Below are 22,496 nucleotides of genomic sequence, written 5' to 3'. Positions count from 1 at the left end.
CTCGCACTGTTTCTCATTCCGTCTGTCTTCAACAGTGCGTCGTCTCATTCCGCGCGTTAGTCTAGTACCGCACACTTTACAGCAAAATCCGGATAATACTGCGATAAAGTTAGATGTACTGTTGTCCGTAGTGTTTAGCATTTTAATAGCGCCGCGTGTGTATTAAACATCAAAGCAATCGCGTAATTATCGCAGTCCTAGTTTTCTGGGCGTTTGAAATCGGACACCGCTATAACGTCTCCCCTCCGCGCGGACGGATACACTGTTGGGGCTGACAATGTGGACGGTGCTAAAATGTCTCCTCGGAAGATGAGATGTTACATTTGTAGCGCTGAAAAGAATTAGAATAGAACTTTAAGCGGAGTTGTATCTGAGCGCGGTTACATTGTAACAACTCTTGACGCGGATTGTTCGCGTTTCCCGGGAAATACGACCCGTTTTGCACCGTGTTTTTTGCGGGACCTGAGACGCGGAGGGGGGGAAATTTTGTCCCCCAACTTTTCTGTTTTTCCTCTCAGGCTGAAGCGCGTTTCTCTCCCGCTGGATGCCGCGCGCGTGACGGGAGAAACGGTAAATATTTAGCACGTTTATCATGTTTTACACGTGTAAACGTGCACCATTTTGACTTTTACGCGCATGCTGTAATTAGCGAACTTTTGTTGCATACTTAAATGTGTGAAGTGTTTTGTCTAAAGGGCTTTGGTGTGTGTGTGTGTGTGTGTGTGTGTGTGTGTGGGGTTCGAGTCCAGAGGAAACGGCTTCTTTGTTCAATACTGCCAACAATGTCAAGTTTAAAAACCCCTTAATGCCCCATTTTTACTGCTGTAAATGTATGTTTATAACTTTATACTATATCTACAGCCTGTTTCGCGTGTATATTTGCTGGGTATTTGAAGTTTTTGATGGTTATAACAGATGAAAGTTAAATAAAGTCATCTGTGAAGTTAATCTGACGCTTTTACGTTTAACTTCATTAGTGGTGTATTGAGTTTCCTCTTATTTGCAGTTCATCTAGTGCGTTTATTTGACTTTTCTTGGGAAATAACTTTTCCTTATTGCATTTTTGGGAATGGCTTTCCCACCTTTTCATGTTTAGAATACCCATATAGGTGTTTATTATTTGCTTTATTCTCCCATATGGAGTGTTTGTACTTGTTCTTGTGTAGTTTTCAAACTTTGTGTCGAGGACCGTGTGTTTCTTTGTGTTGGAGAGGTTGGGAGGGAGGGGGGGGGGGGGGGGTCTTGTTCACCATTTAGGGTGAACGTGGCCTGAAGCCTTCATGTGATTCGGCCTGTTGCTGATCATTCTGCTATTGAGACGTATGGATTATATTTTCATCTTTGGGATGTTGCATGCATAATGCACGTGTTGTAGGAAATTGAAGCTTTGATCTCAAGAAATACTAATGTGCTTTCACATATATATATAGCACATAGTGCTATTGCATGTTAATTTGGTGGGTTTTTTAAAGATAATGATATTAACATGACCTAAACAACACTGCCATAGTGCTCAAAAACCCTGGTGCCATATCAAAATAAGCAAAATATGTCCAAAAACATGGTGTTTTTGAAATATAGTGCCTATTATGGTACTAACAGTAACACACTATGGTTGTATTTTTAAAAAATACTACTGGTTTTGCCATGAAAATTGATATTTGCATGGTAAACACTACTGTTTGATTTAATATGAGCAAGGATACATTAAAAGTGTTTTATCAATGAATCCTGGAAACAAAATGAATTTCACAAAAATATGAAGCTGTTTTCATCATTGATAATAGTCAGAAATGGGTAGCAAATCATCATATTAGAATGATTTCTGAAAGTCATTAAAAAATGCAGCTTTGTGAACCACTTAAATAAATTACATTTTGCTATATATTCACGTATAAAACAGCTGTTTTAAACCATAATAATATTTCACAATTTTTACTGTATTTTCCATCAAATGAACAGACTTGGTGAGCATAAGAGACTTAAAAAACATACAAAATGTTTGTGCATGTCTTAAAAATCACCAGGTATGATCATACCTCATAACAATTGACTACGGTAAATGTATGTTTATAACTTTTTACTGCATCTACTGCCTCTTTCGCTTGTATATTTGCTGGGTTTTGGATGGTTATATTACATTTAATAAAATGGAATAAATTAAATTTGACTATACGCGTAGAAAACCGCTATTTTAAATCATATTTCCCAATTTTTACTGTGTTTTTGATCAAATAAACGCAGCCTTGGTGACTTTGAAAAGCATAAAAAATGGTGTATGATCACACCTCAGAACAATACGCTTTTTGATATTCCTTTGTCGGAGTAAACTGTGCATCCCAGATGATTCTTTGCAGTAATTTGTGATAATGTTTCACAGTCGTCTACCTGTTGATCATCAATGGAGGCGCTGATTATGATTCCAGTGAAGGTGATGATGACGAAAGTATTTTTGGATGAGGCTTCTCACTTTTCTTGTGTCTGTGTGATGCAGTGCTGATGTTTAATGAGTCAGTTCATGAATTAAGGAAAAGTGTAAAATCACAGCACTTCGTTTTAAGTGGCGAGGTGACGTGACATTCGTGTCAAAGCAGCCAAAATTGGCTATTGAAAAAGCAAAATATATGCATTGCACAGAAAAAAAGTTGCATGCTTCCTGTCCTAATATCTATTTCTTGTTGTTTCATGCTGTGGAGCTGTTTCACATGCAGAGTTTCATTCCAGGAATCGTAGTTGTTTATGCAACTAACTAGTTCCCATACTTTAGGTGTGTGTAACTGTGGGTGGGTTAGTGGGTGGGTTGGTGGAGACTCGCTGGTGGTCCCCCTTGGTGGTTAAATGAGCTCAGATGTGGTGCATTCTGGGAAAACACTGCATTAAAGCACATCATAATGTGTAGTTCTTCAAATGGGAGCAGCAACCGGATTATTTTGGATTGTACGCATGATGCATGTCAGATTTGATTACTAGGCCCAGATACGTTTAGCACACTTACGCATGTCCTTCCCTGCAGGATCATAAACCTGTTTGAGCCGAGAGAGAGAGACGTCGAGCGAGAGAAGCAGATCAAGAACACACGGGATCAGGATGGCGACGGTGGGAACCGACTTAGAGCTGAACGACCTGTTGGATTTCAGTATTGTAAGTTGAGGAGACTGTTCTGCGGTTTCTAATAACCTTTATTTATGGCGAGTTGACATCAAAAGTGAGTAAAATTGAGATTTATACATCATATGAAAGCTGAATAAATAAGCATTCCATTGATGTATGGTTTGTTTGGACAGGACAAACATCTAAATATTGAGAAAACCGCCTTAAAAGTTGTCCAAATGAAGTCCTTAGCTATGCATATTACTACTAATAATATATTTTTTATATATTTACAGTAGGGAATGTACAAAATATCTTCATGGACCATAATTTCTACTTAATATCCTAATGATTTTTGGCATAAAAGAAAAATTGATAATTTTGACCCATACAAACCCATGTTGGCTATTGGCACAGATATACCCGTGACACACATGACAGGTTTTGTGGTCCAGGGTCACAAATGTCAAATACAATTATTAAAGTAATTTTTCAAATATTCCCTTTCATGCAGTGTGTAATAAAGCTCATTGTGAAATGTCTGCAAAGTTTTAAAGGTCAAATAAAGTAAGGGTGCGCCAATACCGGTAACCGATAATTCTTTATATTTGAATGCCGGTGACCGAAATATTGGCAGATAAATCTAAATCCACATTTTTATATCATTTTTGAGAGCCTGATTACAAAAACAAAAGTCTCTATATTAAAATCCATGACACAAAACACACATTTATAATGTTCTCATTATAATTGTATGTAGCCGATATGGCAGACTTGCACTTTGATGTGATTCCAATTTTATGCAATTCAAACCCATCATGAAGTGTCTCAGCTGAAGGAAATAATACATACTAATAAGGATTTCTTACAAAATAACTAAACAGACAAATAAATAAATGCAAATGCAGGTATATTACTTATTTTATGTACAAAGTTATATATAAATATCATATAAAAAAATAAGCGATTAATAACTTTGTTCACAGTCATCAAGCAATTATGCAAGACAAGAAATTGATAAAATAAATTAAAATATGCAATATAATAGGCCTATAAAATGTGTTGTCATGGTGTCTAACAGCTGAGATAAATATTCAGAAATGAAAAGGGATTCAGTCAAATGTCAAATAAAACCACTGAAGTTTCTCACCGTCTTCATTTTTGATGAAGATAATGTGCTATTTTATTAAATAAAGCTAATAAATATATCCATCCAGTTGTATTCGTGTTTTTTTGATAGTTGGCTATTGTTAAAAATATAACATCAGCTGCTGGCAAGTCTGTAATCCTTGTGACACGCATGTTTTTCTGCATGTTATACAAACCAACAAACTACATAATAGCACAAAAAGACTTTGAGCATGTAATGGTTCAGAGCGGGAGATGTTGACCGGGCGCCGTCCACTTCCCGTGGAAGTAAATTGGGCAACGAAAATATCATGAGATCACATTGACTCCCAGCAGTGCACTAAAAGAACGTTAATTTTAAAGAACGTTTTGATAGGCTTAAGCAATTTTCCTGGCCTCCCTTTCCTTTTCATGACCTACATCTCACTTCCACTGTAACATTACTTCTAACTTCAACTACTGCATGTTTTTATGGTTTTCATTGCCCTATTAGGCATACAAATGTATATACTATAATGATTCATAAGAGATATAGCATAACTCCTGGATTTAGTGGGCCCCTGGGCATTGGGGGCCCCTATAATTGTCACCACCTTTCACCCCACTAGCGACCGGTATGATGGTCGATACATCATTCATCCCTAAAATAAAGTCATCGTCTCACTAGTTGTCGCTGAGACTGGAAGAGTTTGATTTGTGTTGGCGACGCTATTTTATATGCTAATGGGTGTTTTGTTTCTGACACATGCTGTAAGCAATCGACCAATCACAGCTGATGGGGCCATCTGACCATTCAGAGCAGAGCAGCTCTCAGAAAGGCGGGGTTTAGAGAGACTGAATCTTCGAACGAGACGTTTCAGAGACACTAGCTGGGTTTGCATCCAAATGTGAAGCATTCGCAAAAAAGAGAAAACGAACAAATGTGAATCAAGTTGTTCGAGTGGATGATGGTGGTATTGGTAACATAGTTACCAACAGTAAATAAAACTCCCTCAGCTTAACCTTAAAGTGAAAAACGCTTAATGTGGCTTAAGAAAGTGGTGTTAAAAGACCAAACCTGGTAAACACCAAACTAACGAAGAAAAAATATGCAATGTGTTAAGCGTTGATTGAGGCTTAATGGACCAACAGTTATAAAAAAGACAAAATATGTTGTACATTATTAATAAAACACAGGCAGGTTTAGTGAATTGCAAAAACCAAATCTCTGTATTCACACTTGTTTATACTTTGGCCTGGCTCGTTTATATTCGACGCGCTCGCCGTTGTGCTATTCTTTGACAGAGGGCGACTCTGAGTAATTGTTCTATAAACCATCAGCAAACAGCGTCGAGAAGAAGTAGAAGAATGTACACAGGTGACGATATTTACTTTAGTACACTTCACCAAAAACCAGACTACAAAAGAATCGTATAAAACTCAGTAAACCTTGATATTATTATTTGTGACATGGAAAGAAATGCATGTAAATATTTGCTAGTTTCACTAAACATTTTCATTTAGTTTTGTGAACATTTTATTAAACATGGATCTTTATTTCCAATAAAAAGGCTTATTTATGCATTTGTAGGCTCATTTTGTAAATGTAAGCAACTAATTTGTATGCGCAAACTGGGTGCCGGTGTGAAGAGACGTCATGCTCGGCTAGATTCGCCTAAAACTCGTGCATCTTTGGCGGCTACACACCGCCACGCGAAATGGGGTCTCACACACTCAATGCGCATGACCGCCCACTCTGCGATGGCGTCACTTTTGTCATCAGCATGTGTCAGAAACAAAACACCCATTAGCATATAAAATAGCGTCGCCAATACAAATCAAACTCTTCCAGTCTCACACCTTTGCGCTCTTGCGGAAGCGTCGAGTATAAACAAGGCTTTAGATGGTCATAAACACACACAAGCTCTCAACCTGAACACAAATTTGCATTGTTTCATCACATTCCTACACCCATATTTTGAGTTCATCTGCTTTTCTGCATATAGTATGGTTTATTAGTTTAGTGTTTACTGCGTTTACTCTTTTAATATCCCTTTCTTAGTACATTAACCCAAGTTAAAGGGATAGTTCGCTCAAAAACGAAATGTTTATCTGCTTACCCCGAGGGCATCAGAGATGTAGGTGTGTTTGTTTCTTCAGTAGAACACAAATGTAGATTTTTATCTCAACCGTTGCAGTGTGATAGTCGTATAATGACATCAATGGGGATATTTTAGAGTATGAGAGCAATGAGAGTAAAAACACAGACATACGAATCCTTATTAAACCCTGCGGCTCGTGGGACACATTGATGTCTTAAGATGAGAAACCCAACAGTATTTGTGTTTTTTTTTTTTTTTTTACCTCTTATCAGACGGATGTTATCTAGTATTCTCAGCGCCATAACTTCCGACGAATAAGGTCAAAATCCTGGCGCGATCAAAGATATATATATATATATGTAGATGCCCCATTTCGACCGATCCGCGCAGGCACTGATGAGGGGTCTATGTTTATATCTATGATCGCGCCGGTGTTTTGCATGTATTTTGACCTTACTCGCCGGAAGTGATGGTGCGAGGACGGCTGATGCAGAGCCATAGAAAAAAATGAAATACATTTTTAAATATGGATATTTTTCTTACACAAACACATCTATTCATTTTTGGGTGAACTATCCCTTTAAGCGTTTCAGAATGTGCCCATCAGGGGAACAGACAATTAGTCACATGGGTTTAATGTGCGCTACGTCAGAATTTATTCGGCAAATGCATTTCCATCTCCCATTATTCGCATTTACACTTTTTTTGCACGGGTCAAAAAGCACCAAGCGAGCGTGCAGACTTTTTTTTTTGTTGCAAAATTGGCCATTTCCATCACTTGTTTCTGATGTGATACTTTAAAATGCGCTTAAAAACAGGGAGATTGAAACGAGAAAAGAGCTGATGTTACAATGGATATTATGAGAATGTGTTTTTTGACCTTGGATGCTTGTAAACCTGCTGTAGGAGACCCAAAACTAAACCGTAAACCTTTAAAATAGCATTTTAAGAGACTGCTTAATTCTGACTTATTCTGTATGGTAGTTATATCTAAAGATCGTTGTTTGGCCAGACGCGTGTTTTCATTTTTTGAGGTTACATCCTAATAGACACATGGACAAAACATAAATAAAATGTTTGTTAATATGAATTAAATTCATAGTTTAATTGAAGTATTATGTAGTGGTGTCTTGTAAAAGGTTAAGTTGAATATACACCTCTCCTTAACTTTTCATGAAAACATAACATTTTATATATTTTATAGTGTTGTAGACTGAAAAAAAAAACATTTGTTGTTGGATTTGCTTGGAGTTTGGAACCATTTTTACTCTACTACAAAAAAATGTGGACCCACTTTATATTAGGTGGCCTTAACTACTATGTACTAACATTTAAATTAATAATTTGATTCAATGCACTTATTGCGTACAAGCATGTTTTTACATTGTACTTACATTTGTAAAAATACCTGCTTTAAATACATCGGTAGTTGCATGTATAATTACAATAATTACCTAACCCTAGCCTTAAACTTACCCATCCCACCACACCTGTCCCTAACTTTACCCGTATCCCACCTCAATATCAGCAAAAGTGTTTTGCAATACAATATGAACACAATAAGTACATTGTGCTTATATTTTGATGTAAGTACATAGTAGTTAAGGCCACCTAATATAAAGTGAGACCACATTTTTTTAAATATCGCATTGAATTAAACTCTAAAAAATGCGGGGTTGTCAACCCATGTTTGGGTCAAATATGGACAAAATTAAGTTTTAAATAAAATGTCTAAACGCAGCGGTTGTGTTTGTCCATATTTGACCCAAAGATGAGTTGAAACAACCCAACATTTTTTAGAGTGCATTTATTTACAACTGCAGATTTAGAGATGTCATGCAAGTTTCACATCATACTGTGTTTTAGGACTTTAATTACATGGCGAACGATGAATTTACAACTATTTGTCAACTATTACGGATGTTTTTTTCTAAGCTATGGTGTGTTTTTTTTCTCTCTTTGGTAGATGTTCCCTCATCAGATGCCAAACGGGAAGGGCCGAGGCCCAGCTTTACCCAGCAGTCAGTTTGGTAAGCACACTTTAACGTTACTTTATTACTACGACTCTGCGAATTTGGTTTTAGCATGGTGAATATTCAGCATTGTGGATTTCTCCAGCTCTGCAGAAACTGGCGAGTGTTTCTGCACACGTGCCGTTGTCGTTATAATCCCAGTGTTTGCGAAGCCTGTTTGATCCTCGTCGTTCTGATCCGTCTTGCTCTCGCCGTTTCATGTTCTCAGCTGTCGCTCCTCCATCATGGGGGAGGAGGGGATGATGGGAAATGGGTCGTCCTCTCACCCCGGCGAACAATGTCAACAAACATTAAAACAACAGGCACAACAGCCCCCCCACCGCCGCTGCGCCATCTCCCCCAAATTCAGCCTCTGTTGGTTATGGAGGTTCAGATAATCTTTCGCTTGAAGTCAAAGGTGTTCGAGTGAATCTCCTGAAATTGAATTCAACAGTTCACAGTTTAACTAAAAGCATTTAACTGGGTCATATATGTTTGTTGTCTGCGCCGTGTGTGTGCTGCGACGTGAAACTAATGTCAAACCAGACTTCATATGCCTCAACTGAAAGCATATTTACACTGTCTGAATCGTTCCATGTCCCCTATATAGTGCCCTTTGTGCCATTTAGAAAATAGTAAATGTGTGAACAATGACCAATTTCAGCTTCAGCGTCTCTTTACAGTGTAGGGAGAGGGGGCGTGGCTTCAGATTCTAGAGAGCATTTGATTGGACAGAAGATTTGATGTCATAAAAATGTGATCCTTTTTAACGGAAGTGAGAGACTAAGTTTTGAACGCTTATCTCCTGAATGCGAATTTTGGCATTGTTTTGGAACATACCAGCTTATTCCTTACCTTAAGGCTAACATAGTCATGCTAAACGCTAAAAAACTTAAGGGGGCCTTTAATGTATTATTTGTAATTTTGTATTTATCTAAAATAAAGCATTGAGCATTTTGAATTAATAAATAATTGTAGTATTTTACTTTGCTACCGTTAGAGAGAACTATTGCACAGCTTTAATGTTTAAATGTTTTTTTTTATGCCGATCTAACTTCACGACAACCCGCCAAAATAAAAGTTCGGTTTAACTTGAAGAAATTGACACCTATATTACTATCATACAGCAGAATGCACTTCTCAAAGTAATTATTAAAAAAGAAAGGGAATCGTTACGTTTTCATTTAATTTTAAGAAATGATTCCCATTAAAGTTTTATTCCTTTGATTATCACAATGATAATACATTTGTATTAAATCTAGAAAAAAAAAAAAGAGAACAATTTCAAAAAAGTTCACAGCACCCTAATATTGTAAAAAAAAATATATATAATTTATTAAATTAAATTGTTTGGAATTTATTAGACATACTTTTTCATTTAATCAAATTTAAAGAAAAATGTAAATACAGAAAACACAAAATTTGGAGGGTAAATTTGTTTTTATTTTTATAAAATAATTTTTAAAAAATTAAATTTAAATGGAATTTAAATTGTATGTTTCATGATTTCAATTGAAATAAAACAAACAAACTAAACAAATCCAGCAAAATCAAAATGGAAAAAAAGCAGGGAAAATTTTGGTTAATAATTCATTTTAATTTGATACATTTATTTAGATATATATATATAATATATTATGTGTGTGTCTATATATTTATAATTATATTATATATATATATGGGCTGCAACAAACGATTATTTTGATAATCGATTAATCTAACGATTATTAGAACGATTAATCAACTAATCCTCTACTATTATCATTGCCATCGACGACTAATCAGTTTTGAATGATTATTCAGCTTTATCAATTAGTTAAAACATTGAGTTATACATATTCTAACTATGATATAAAAAAAAAGAAAATCACTTCAGCTTTTGAAATGGTTGTTTTAATGAACTTTGAGCCAACTAAACAGGTCATTCTCTTTAAGTTCTCAGATTTCGGTCCAACTCAAATCACACACAAATGCTCTCTAGGCATTGTTTAAATATTCGGTTCTATTTAAATAAATAAAAATAAAAAAAATAATAATAATCAGCTGCATTACAGACAAAAAAAAAGTTTCTCTTGGCAGCAGTATTAAGAGCTTAATTTGTAAAACAGGTGTTCAGTTTAAATGAAAAGCAGTAAGTCACTGTTTCCTTTCTGCACTGAATTTAAAAAAGCCTTCTCCATCCACCAGGAAAAGAGGTCTCATTTCTTTAACAGTCTGAAATCATGTTCAGAATTGACTCTGTAAGAGCAGCGGCTTACTGAGGAGTACACAAATTCCTCCTCAGAAGAAAGTAATCAATAATAGGCTTTTCTTAGAACTGAAACAGAAAAAGAGGACATTTGCTGGACACAAAGAATGGTAAAATATTATTCTGCAAACAATTATTACAAGTATAAAAGTATAATTATTTTTACATGACAATTGAGCTGACATTCTCATTCACCTTTTAATTAACAATATGAGACATGATATTCTTCCTAAGAGCTTTATTCTATGCAATCTAAATGATCACATTACTGTAATTATATTATTATTGTTAACATTATTACAATTATTATTAGTATTGCATTCTCTAATAAAGAGATTTACCGCTAGTTAGTTGTTTCCTCTTTAAGTGCTCCAACTTGCACGTTGTGCTCCCGTGAAAAGTTCCGCCTTGCATGTATTGCACACAACAGCATTCATAGTTTGAAGTTTTGTGAAAATTTCCCACATCTTGCTAGTTTGGATTTGTTTGCACTCCGTCATAATTAACGCTGACGTTGTCGACTAATCGTTTCAGCCCTAATATATATGTATGTATGTATGAATTAGGGCTGCGCAATATATCTAAATTATGGAAATATCGCAAATGTACATATCGCAAGGGCACGCAATATCTGAATGATTTTAATAGGCAACTTCAACATTGTGAAAAGTGTACATTTTAGGTCGACGCATATAGCAGAGAATAGCGTGAGCACACGACTGTTACTTATGTGACTTGTTTGACGTTAAAAAGAGTTATTAAACACAATAAGTTGCGAAAAACAACTCCTTGCAGTCTCGCGCTGTCTGACACACACACACCGAAACGTGCGCACAAGCCATTCTTTTTTTTTCGTGTCTTGTTACACACTCGAACTGTCAAACACACACACAGTTGTGTCAAAATGGCTGTCTTGATGAGTATTCATGTAAACACAGGCGATTATGCTTTAAGTGAAAGATATCAGTTGGCGAAAGAAATAGATTTTACACACTTAAAACAATATTGAATATCGGATTATTTAACAAGGATATCGCATTTTTCTTCAATATCGCACAGCCCTTGTATGAATGTATGTATTAGGGGTGTACCATATCATATCGTCCACGATAATACCGATATAAATTTTTACATGATAAAAAAGTGTCATATCGCGATATCAATGATATAGTGACGCGATGGCGTATGGCGCATTTATGTTCCTTAGCGCGCACAACAACATATACACGAAGAGCAGCATATCAGCCTCCGATAACCACTTATTACCTAAAAAGGAGCTACTTGTTTACAAGAGCTTCTTGACAACTGACTAAACATAGACAACTTAAAGCTGCTATTGATGTTTGCATAGGTTTGAAAAATAAATTCTTCTGTCAGGCGCAGTTGAAGTAGAAAGTGCCTGGGACAAACGCTGTCAGATGAGATGGCATAGCCAGGCTATGTCTGTGTCATTATTCCAACATTATCTTCATAACTTGTTACAAAATAAAAAGTTTTACACTTCAGAAATATTAGTGTGTATTCTTATGAAAGCAGTGTTTATATGCAGCATTTTCATTCGGACATTCAGACTTTTAAACCAATTACAGTGCTCAGTCTAAACACCTGAAATGAAAACAGCGCATTAATATAGAACGAGGATTCATCTGACTTGGAACTACCTGTGCATTAAACGATTTTATTGCACACCTTCCAGCCAATCAGAATCAAAAATTCAGACAGACCATGGCATAAATTACATTATTGTTAAACTAAAATGTTATGTTATGGTTTTGTTTGCACTAATAAATGCTGTTGCCTACCAGCTGCAATAACCAATAAAACTTATTAACCATATTTTTTTTTCTATATCGTCATAAATATCGTTATAAAATACGAAATATCGTGATATAATTTTGAGGCTATATCGCCCACTCCTAGTATGTATATGTGTGTGTGTGTGTGTGTGTGTGTGTGTGTATATATATATATATATATATATATATATATATATATATATATATATATATATATATATATATATATATATGTATATATGTATATATGTGTGTATGTATATATATGTGTATATATTTTATATATATATATATATATGCATGCATAGACACGCACATAATTTCTGAAAAAACAAAAACATTTCATAAGGCCCTATTATTGTAAATATTTTAATACATTTTCAAATAAATAATTAATTTCTTAATTTAGACGGACAACTAAATGCTTCTTAATTTGTAAATGTTTCATGATTTCATTTGAAAACAAACAGAAAAACCTAAATGGAAAAAATAAAACCGAATTTGGGGCGAATAATAAAACCCTATATTTGTCAAAGGAGTCCAATTTAGTGTTTTTCAGAATATCATGCATTGTGTTTGGCTGAAGGAAGTCGCACAGGTTTGAATGACAGAACGTGTCTTTATTAAGCTGAACTCTTGCATTAATCTGAAGTGAGCGGCGATCTGTTTGAAACGAGATCTGGCCAGGCGATGGTCTCCTCTAAGGCAGGCGGTTGGTGTCTTTGTCCAAATCCTCCATGCAAAGGACAAAAGTTGTTCATAAGTCAATAGATGACATGTGGAAGAGTGTATAGTTTCAGCATGGCACTCCCATGGCATGAGTGTCACGGCTGAAGGATCTGCTCGTCGTTACATCGACACAAAGAGTAAAACCACAGGCTTTCTCTCAGACCTTTTTAGTGTCGCGTTGAATAGCGAGTGACTCAACTTTTTGCGCTTTGTAGTTTAATAGTGGATTGAATCTGTTGATTTGAGTGAACTTGAATAGTATCTGTCACTTTGTCTTTGACTGGTTTTGAAGTTTGAGGAGGCTGTTTGCGGGATGATTTGAGTCTGTCACCGGCCACAGAGTTTCATTTACTGAGTACCTGAAACTGAGAATAAGTGAGATATTAATAACAGCAGAACTTGTGTTAAAAATACAGAGAAATGCAAAGTTTTCATGAATAGGAAAGAAAAATCATAGCAGTAGAAGGGATAAATATTCAGCCTTTTGACAACATCAGTCTGTTTGACTTTATCTAGGCCATTATTACAGTGCTAATTGAAAATGTTCAATGCAACAAACAACATACTGTAAAAACCGGATTCTAAATGAGATTTTAAAGGCATGATATGTACGATTTTTTGATTAAAATATCCCAAAACCTCTGTTGTACATGATGTTGTCTTGCGTACTTGCATTATCCCAAATGTCTCCAACAAATCCAGAGAATCCACAAAGACGTCACATCCACATTACCCTTGATTTCCGGTTTCACTTCAGTGGAAAACATGTAAACCCCAAAGACGTTTAAATATATTATGAGAAACTGGATAACTTTATCGACTTTATCGCTCAACACGGTTAGTCTTAGTGTTTGAATCTCGTTTTCTTACCATGTGCCATGTTTGTACCCTAAGAGTAAATCAGACAACACTCTTTTGTCAAGTGGCATAATCAGAAAGAGCTTTATTTGTTGTAACCGTAATTAGGGGTTTGAAGTCATGGTTCGGTACAGCAGGGGATAGACACACAAACCTTGTATTTTTACAAATATATTAGGTCCATATGTGTATAAGTAGAGAAATCAGGCCATTTACAAAAGTTGGTCAGTCTGACATGGTGTTGCCTGAGCTCATTACTATTCATGAGCTCGCCCAGATGAGACCACACCCACAGAATTCGTCTAGCTCAGTGACTGTTTTCGAACACCGCAAGGATGCCTGAACGCCATATATATGGCAATATACCTGAAGAAGCCATTTCTGTAGCGATTCCAGACGATAGTAAACGCAGTTCCTCTACTTGTTGCGCTGGGTAAAGGATGCTGATTGCCAGGCTCTCATTGGCTAGCTGTTAGCCAATCAGCTTAGCTTGTTGAATATTAATGAGAACTGGTGGAAATTGTCCCTGCAGGCTTTCTGTACCACGCTAGAAGGGCTTGAAATAAGATAACAAAGTCCATGGTAGAACTTCAGACGGCACCTTTAAACAGTGGTTTACTGAACAAATTGTGTTTGTCCTTAAATTAATTCAATTATAACTAAAAGTTTCTTAAAGTAATTCTGTAAATTATAGGGAGCCCTTACTCACACATTACTGTAATATTAAAGGTTAACAACAGAGAAAACAACTATTAGTCTAAATTCAGCTGATATTCATGTTTAGATATAATCATCAACACTCAAATAATACATTCTATGTAAACTTCACATAAGGAAGTTTTTGCATTAACTTCTAAATCTAATTGTAAAATTATGTTTTTACTTAGGGATGCACCGAATGTTCGACAACCGAAATTATTCGGCTGAAAATAGCAAAAATTGCACTTTCGGTGTTCCGCTGAATAAGTGAAAAGACCGAATAAATGTAACAAAACAATGACGTTTTTGATGACGCAATCAAATATAGCAACTAGCGTGTGTGAGAAAGAAGCGCACGCTTCTAAAAGCAGCAAACATGTCAGAAGTGTGGGAGCATTAAAGTGTCCGAGATAGATGCAGAAATGTCCATTTGCAGACACTAAGCACCCTCAAATGCAGGCAAGAGCACCCTCAGCTGATACTGTAATATATTGGCAAATGCTCCAGTGCATATTTGTGTCTGTAGATCGTCAAATGTCTCCATTTACAGCGTGTTTCTGCAGCGGTGACTGGGTTGTTGATCACTTGGACGCATTGGCCAATGTGTTTATAGTCAGTCAGACTCCACTCACCAGAGTTTTATTCAGTGCTGAGTTATACAGGCTCGCAAAACCTCTCGTGAACAAACAAACAAAGTGTAGACACAAATCGACGTCAGTAAGATGTTTATTGTACATTGTTAGCAGCTTCATTGAACTTTGTGAGATCGCGATGAACTGACATAGTGACAGCGTTTAGTGATGGTTAATCAACCGTCTACGCACACCTTGGAAATAGAATCGCCATTGGCTAGAACATTTTTTTGTTTAGTTGCCAGACTGATATATTCCACCAAATTTATCAATATCTTTGTAAAATGGCACAGCTTTTCAAATATCTGAACGTACACGCTCTAATGCTTGATTGACTGATGTTATGATATTATGATAATCAAGCACTATTTAATGATAGAACTTTAGTCATTAGAGCTAAAACTGTTGGTAAGCATGTATGAATGCATATTTGTCATTTAACTGAACTTTAGACTGATGGTGGTGCCTAAGATATTTTTGGTGTTTCTGTAAAAAATAGATAATAGTTATTATATTATTAAAAGATGATAATAATACTACTAAATCTACTACTAATAACAATATAGAACGCACTAAGGGTTGATGAGCTGCTGGGTTCATGAATATTAATCACGTTGACAGCATTCGCTCAAACTGATTTGCTGAAATCAAAACAGGGACAGGAAAAGATGAGCGCCAGCCAATGAGATTGCCGTTTGCGCATTAGTTCCGGCCACTACCGGAAAAAACGGCATATCTTCAGCTTGTTCTTAAAAGCTGAATAATTCAACAAAAAATATTGTTAACATGTCGATTTTGCGTTGTATGTAAGACTCTCGCGCGTGCGTGTGTGTGTGTGAGAAACGCGCTCCGCAAAGCAACAGAGTTCTTCACACTAGAGTTTACGGTACGTCAGATGAGCTGATTTGAAATCGTATAGATCGCTTGACGAGAGCGAAACTCTCAAGTGCTCCGTGTTCAGCGAGTAAAATATATGTTTATGGTAAACTTATTCTTAGCATCACGCACACACACTGACAAGTAAAATCTGAGAATTTATTAGCCAATGGCTAATGATAGATATTATTTAATCGCCCAGAGTGATGATTTACTCGCATATGCGAGTGTTTTACTCGAATTGTAGAGGTTTGTTAATGGAGCGGTCTTGGCTCGCTGTCGAGTCTACAGTCTATATCAGGGGTCTCCAAACTCGGTCCTGGAGGGCCACTGTCAATTAAAACACCTGAACCAGCTAATCAAGGTCTTACTTGGGCCTAGTAAGACTCTGATTAGCTGGTTCAGGTGTGTTTATTTGGGGCTGGAACTAAACTCTGCAGTACAGTGGCCACCAGGACAGAGTTTGGAGACCCCTGGTCTATAAAATCCATTGAATAAAACTATCGTTTCTCATGTTGCAAAAAGGAATAATGGCCAACTGCACGCTGCAAAGTGACATAGTGAAATAGTAACGCATTAAAGTAGGTCTGGGCGATAAAACAACGATATGTATCGCGATAGACACGTAATCGATATCAATAAAAAATGCATTCGATAAAACGTTCGATTATTATTTTTTTTCCTTCGGAAGAAACCAGAGGTTGTGAAGCAAGTTTGGTTGCATGAACAAAGGCACTCGCTCTCTGGTAACCAAGCAATGTAGGAAGTGACAGACTAACAGCCAATCATGTAACTGTATCACGTTTGGTTGCGCCATATCGTTGTCTTGTGTTGGGTTCATTCTTCAGTAAACAGAACCGGCGTGGAGTGATAAGTGGAAAATGAGTGCGGCAGCGAGCGAGGAAATTGTTAATAAAACAGGAAAACAAGTCAGCTCAGCTCGCCAGTATGGCAGTTTTTTTTTGGATTTAATAAGTCTGACCGTAGTCAGACCATCAAGACTGTCCCCCCCATCAAGACTGGTAATACCACACACTTGTTTTACCACCTTAAGCCTTGTTTATACTTTCGTCTGTCTCCGCTGACAGTGCGCGCCTCGTTCGTTTGGGAGCGTGTTTATACTCGACACGCTCGCTGTTGTGCTATTCTTGACTTTGGCTGAATCCAAAATCACCCCCTAAACCCTCAATCACTATTCCCTACTTTAGTCCACTGATACAGTTCACTTGAAGGAGTGAAATGAAGACAAGTGAGCCAAGCGCTGTCTGTACATAGTGCCCTATTTAAGGGTATAGGGGGCGATTTCCGATTCAGCCTTTAAAACAATTTGGAGAGGTAATGTTACTCTGCATCAGTGCCTTATGACAAAGCATCTAAACGCTTACAGTTACAAAGAAATAACGGAGGCACTGCACCTTAATGTTAAGAGATAATTGTTAAGTGTTCATTGTGATTTTAGACTTGTGTTTATGTTTTAATTATTTGAGAGTTTTCCATGGTTGTTTTGACATTTCTGCCTTTATAACTGAGGGGATTATAATCAGAGGAAGGTTACATTTAAAATAAAAATGTTTAAATGTAAAACATTTCTCCTGGTCCTTATTTTAAATATGTCATAAAACATATCAATAATTATCGATGTCGACCGATATGAAACGCTTATAACGTGATTAGGGATGGGGCCGATCCGATCCAGTATCGGTATCGGGACCGATACCAGCTTAATTCACGTATAGGATTTTCCCGATCCAACCTGCGGAGAAATCCGATACCCATGATGAGCCACGTCTGCGCTTTCCAAAAGTGATTCCCGCCGGCTTGTCTGCTAGCTGGCTGCAAACTATGGGATGGATTTCCTGAACGGAGGCGCGGCTCAAAGAGACACAGAGTTATGAGACACGCCCCACTCAGGAAGTCCATTCCGCAGTTTGCAGCAGGATAGCATTGAGCAGCATTGTGGCTAGCCAACATGTCAGCTGTGTGGAAATACTTCACACTGGAAACACTGCAGAGCAAGACAATGTTTGCAAAACCGTAATTCAGAGAGGTGGAAGCTCCCTCGCGGCGTACAACACAACGAACGCAATCAAACATTTAAAAAAGCAGACAAGACTAGGGTGACATTTAAGAGATAATAATCAGGGCTTGACATTGACAATCGCCATCTGCGTGTATTTCGGCTGTGAAACACTCACACCAGCCACTTTGAACTTATTATGGTCTTCTCAAAAGCCATCTGTTATAATCACGTTGCGCATTATAACCAATCACACGTGTTTATATTGAGTTTATGAATATAATAATCAGAGGCGTTCAGATTAGCGTAGTTTTGTTCAGAGCGCGCGCAGCTCTCACTCTCGCTGAAATCTACACTCAAAGTAGAGATAAACGTGCGATGCACGCAGGAGATTCATTCATCATACAGTGATTGACAGTTTTTGTTCTATTTCAGCACCGAAAATAGTTTCAAACAAAACACAGCAGAACCACAGCGCATCTTATATGACTGGCATTAGGTTGGCTTGACGTTCGCGAATCTAGGGACCGTCTCTAAAGTTACATACAACATTGGTAGGCTATACACGTTTCTAACTTAAATGGCATTTGAAGAGAATGACTAGTCATAAAACTGACTGTAAAGTGTTCATCTAGGTGTTAGGTATGATGCACACCTTTTGGATTTTTGATATTTAATCAAATAAACTGTCAAATCATATGAAAATATATGCTTTATTTCACCTAGAATACTGTATGGGCTCTTACACAAAATATGCTAGATTTAAATGTGTAATAGCTGATAGAACACTGATGAGAATATTGCTTGAGAATATATTTACAGATATAATATTAGAGATTTATTCATTATGCGTTGCCATTGACGACGGCCATTATAAGGAAGGAAATCCCACAGAATCTAGCTTAAAAAAGTGCTTAGAGCTGCTTGATTTATTTTGTTTGTTGATTTTCAAATATAAATTGATAAGCGTGATAATTTTGGTCACTATGTTCATATCATACTTGCCTGTTGAGTGGAGTTTATGTCAGCATCATATAAAATCAACAATAATGATAATAATAATATTAAAGCAAACACAGCTCTGGTATCGGAATAGTATCGGTATCGGCCGATATCCAAATTCAGGTATCGGGATCGGATCGGAAGTGAAAAAATGTGGATCGGTGCATCCCTAAACGTGATACAGTTTTCAGCCATATCGCCCAGCCCTACATTAAAGCAATGTAAAGGCAGACTAATAGATTAATAGAAAAATATTCGTTGCAAAATATTTTTTGAAATTCTAAATAATCTTAATCTTGAATTTTCATTTCGGTGCATTTCTATTTTATTGTTGTTGAAATATAATCCTTCATACACACTGGCAGATTTATTTAAACACACATTAATAATCTAGACGTCAGTAACAGGTTCAGATGAATATAACGTCTAATATAGGTCATTTATTCAGAGTTGATTTCTCCAGTGAATTCACAGCTGTGGACACTGAATGACTTCTGAGGTCATGTGATGCTGCGTGACATTGTTCTCAAGCTGTTTTATAGACGTCTTTCCGCCGTTGAAACACTGATTACACGTCATATGAAGTGTGTATCCTCAACATACCTTCAGATGTTCATTCATGTTTATTCTTTGTCCGAACCGAAGTTCATGTTTTGATACATTTTATACATTCGATTAGTTTTGGTTTGGTTTCACATTGCCATCATGCGAGCGCACTAAAGAGCTTTACATGACACAATTGCATCATGTGGGCGGCATCTGGACATTGATTGGTTGTAAACGGAGGTGTGTCTGACGTCAGCGTCTTTGATAAGAATGAATGAACAGACGCATCTCGTGGCCACCAGTGAACAGTGCGCATTGCTGGACTATTTCTTTTCGTTTCGATCTTTCTATACACACATTTCTCACGTCTGTGAGGCTGAGTTTGGGTTTATTTACGAGGCGTGTTCAAGAGCAATGCTAGTGATCGCGCAAGCGCCCCCATGTCACGATTATTGTCTGCTATCGCCTATTTGCTTCTTATTTATTAAATCCAGGCGATTGGCTGATGAAACATTGATTCAAATGAAGATTTATACAAAACAAAATTCACTTTTAAAGAAAGGCTTTCTACAAAACAAAACTTAATGAAGTGGTCAAAATCATTTCTGTCTTCTGACATATTGCACATCTTTGCACTTTTCATAATCAATATAGCCGAGATTACATTTAAAAATAACATTATAATTTACATTTACATTTACGCATTTGGCAGACGCTTTTATCCAAAGCGACTTACATTGCATTCAAGGTACACATTTTACATTTGGTCAATTCTTGCTTTCCCTGGGAATCGAACCCATGACCTTGGCGTTGCAAGCGCCATGCTCTACTGTTTGAGCTACAGGAAAGCTAATATAATATTTAAGCTACATTTTTAAATACAGAACCATACAGAAAATGCTTTCACACTAGAAACGAACGAAGTTTGATCCGAACCGAGACTTCCTCTTTTCGTCTGTTTGGTCCGGGGAGGTTTCACACCTGTCATTTTGATTCGGGCCAAATTGAAAAGTCCGAAAAACTGGACCAAACCGGTTATAAAGTCACCGGTTCGTGTGGGAACTCGGATTGAAGTGTGTTCTGCGTGTAAGACAAGCCGACTGTTAAAGATTGCATTCAGTACACAATGGTTTGGTGCGACTGTTACCCCTAGTAAATACTCAATATAGCGCCCATCCCTAAACAAACAGATGATATTATACCCTAGTAATGCTTTTGATATGTAGGCTGAATGAAAATAAGCCATGATAAGTGTGTGAGTCACACACAGTGAGAACGAGGGATGGATCCAGTCCTGTTGAACATGTTTTCCTGTGTTTGTGTGTCTGGGACCCTCGTAGTCCATGACTCAAGTGTGACTCGCTCAGCGTTTCTCTCCTCATAATTATAGCTCTGCTGTGTGTGTGTGTGTGTGTGTGTGCCCTGAGTCACTCCGCGAGCTCACGACTCGCTCACGATCCCCTCAGGCCTGGAACGCCGTCATGTGTATGGCGTGTAATTAGCGTGTCTGTACGGGCAGGTAGAGCGGAGCTCAGGATGACACGCGTGATTCATCCGCTCATAAACGGAGGACAACCTGCTCTTAGTGATGCACAATATCTAGATGTGCACTAATATACTTACTTTTAGGAAGATGTTTTAGTAGTGTTTCTGTATCATAAAGCTGTTGATTCGGTTCGTTTGCTGATTTGTGGACGTCTCTGTCTGGCTCTTTACATGCTTTAAATTATTGAAGTACAATATTTATTAGTCATTATAGTCTAGGGATGTTTTGTCAATTTAACATTTGCATGTGTATGTTCACATACAGGTAAACAAGTCAAATATTATTCCTTTTTTAAGTGTTTTATTTATTTTTTATTTAAAAAATATTTACGTTTTAGTGGATCCTTTTTTAAAGATTTTTAATTAAATGTATTTTTATTTAATTATATTTAATTATACGTTTAATAATACATAATGTATTCATTTTAATGATAATAGTTCCCTTTGAAATGTTTAATTTTTCAGAAAATATATTTTTTTTTGTAGTTTTATTTTGATTTGTTTTTATTAAAAAAATATTTACATTTTTATGACGAGTTTTCCATTTTAAAATTTCAGAAATTCTGTATTTTTAACTTTTCTGGCTCTTTTTTTAATGCTGTAATTTAAATATAATTTTTAATTTTATAATTAAATATATTCAATTATAATTTATTTTAATGATAATAGTGCCCTTTGGAATAACTTTTTTTCAGATTTTTTTTCTTTTTTCTTTTGATTTGTTTTTATTTAAAAATTATTTAAATTATGACGAGTTTTCCATTTTATATTTTCTGGATCCTTTTTTTAATGCTTTTTAATCTATTAAATTATTTATAAATATTATTTTATAATTAAATATTTTATTTGAAGGATAACAGTGCCCTTTGAAATGTTTAATTTATTAAATTCGGTGTGTTCATTTTTCTGGATCTTTAAAAAAAAGTTGTAATTAAATATAATTTTATAATTAAATATATTTAAATATAATTTATTGATTTTAATGATAATAGTGCCCTTTGAAATGTAAATGTGTTAATTTTTTCTTAATATCTTCTAATGCTTTAATGAAATAATTTAGAAATAAATCTATTTAATCATAATTGTAATAATTTATTGATTTGATTGATCATTTGAAAAGATGAAATTTTTCTGGGTTCTGTGTTTTATGATTAAATACTGTTATAAAATATGATCAAAGATGTTGCCAATCAAATGAATGCATAAAACCTTAACAACTTTTTTAAAAATGTAATTA

General features: G+C 36.2%; 1 protein-coding gene across 3 annotated transcripts in view; it reads left to right on the top strand.

The window, feature by feature from the left end:
• Nucleotides 1–247: 247 nt before the first annotated feature.
• The window catches only part of tcf3a (transcription factor 3a), a 73,060-nt gene continuing 50,811 nt past the window's right edge, over nucleotides 248–22,496 (top strand). For all 3 annotated transcript variants that reach the window (XM_079819714.1, XM_079819715.1, XM_079819716.1), the window contains exons 1-3: nucleotides 248–570; nucleotides 3,014–3,141; nucleotides 8,266–8,329. In XM_079819714.1, the coding sequence (XP_079675840.1) occupies nucleotides 3,088–3,141; nucleotides 8,266–8,329 (118 nt within the window). In that variant the 5' untranslated portion in view covers nucleotides 248–570; nucleotides 3,014–3,087. The remainder of the gene's footprint in view (nucleotides 571–3,013; nucleotides 3,142–8,265; nucleotides 8,330–22,496) is intronic.

This window comes from Gobio gobio, assembly GCF_949357685.1.
Source record: "Gobio gobio genome assembly, chromosome: 6".
In the NCBI taxonomy this organism is placed as follows: Eukaryota; Metazoa; Chordata; class Actinopteri; order Cypriniformes; family Gobionidae; genus Gobio; species Gobio gobio.
The sequence above is the reverse complement of the archived record's forward strand: the minus strand, read 5'-3'. Positions and strand labels throughout refer to the sequence as shown.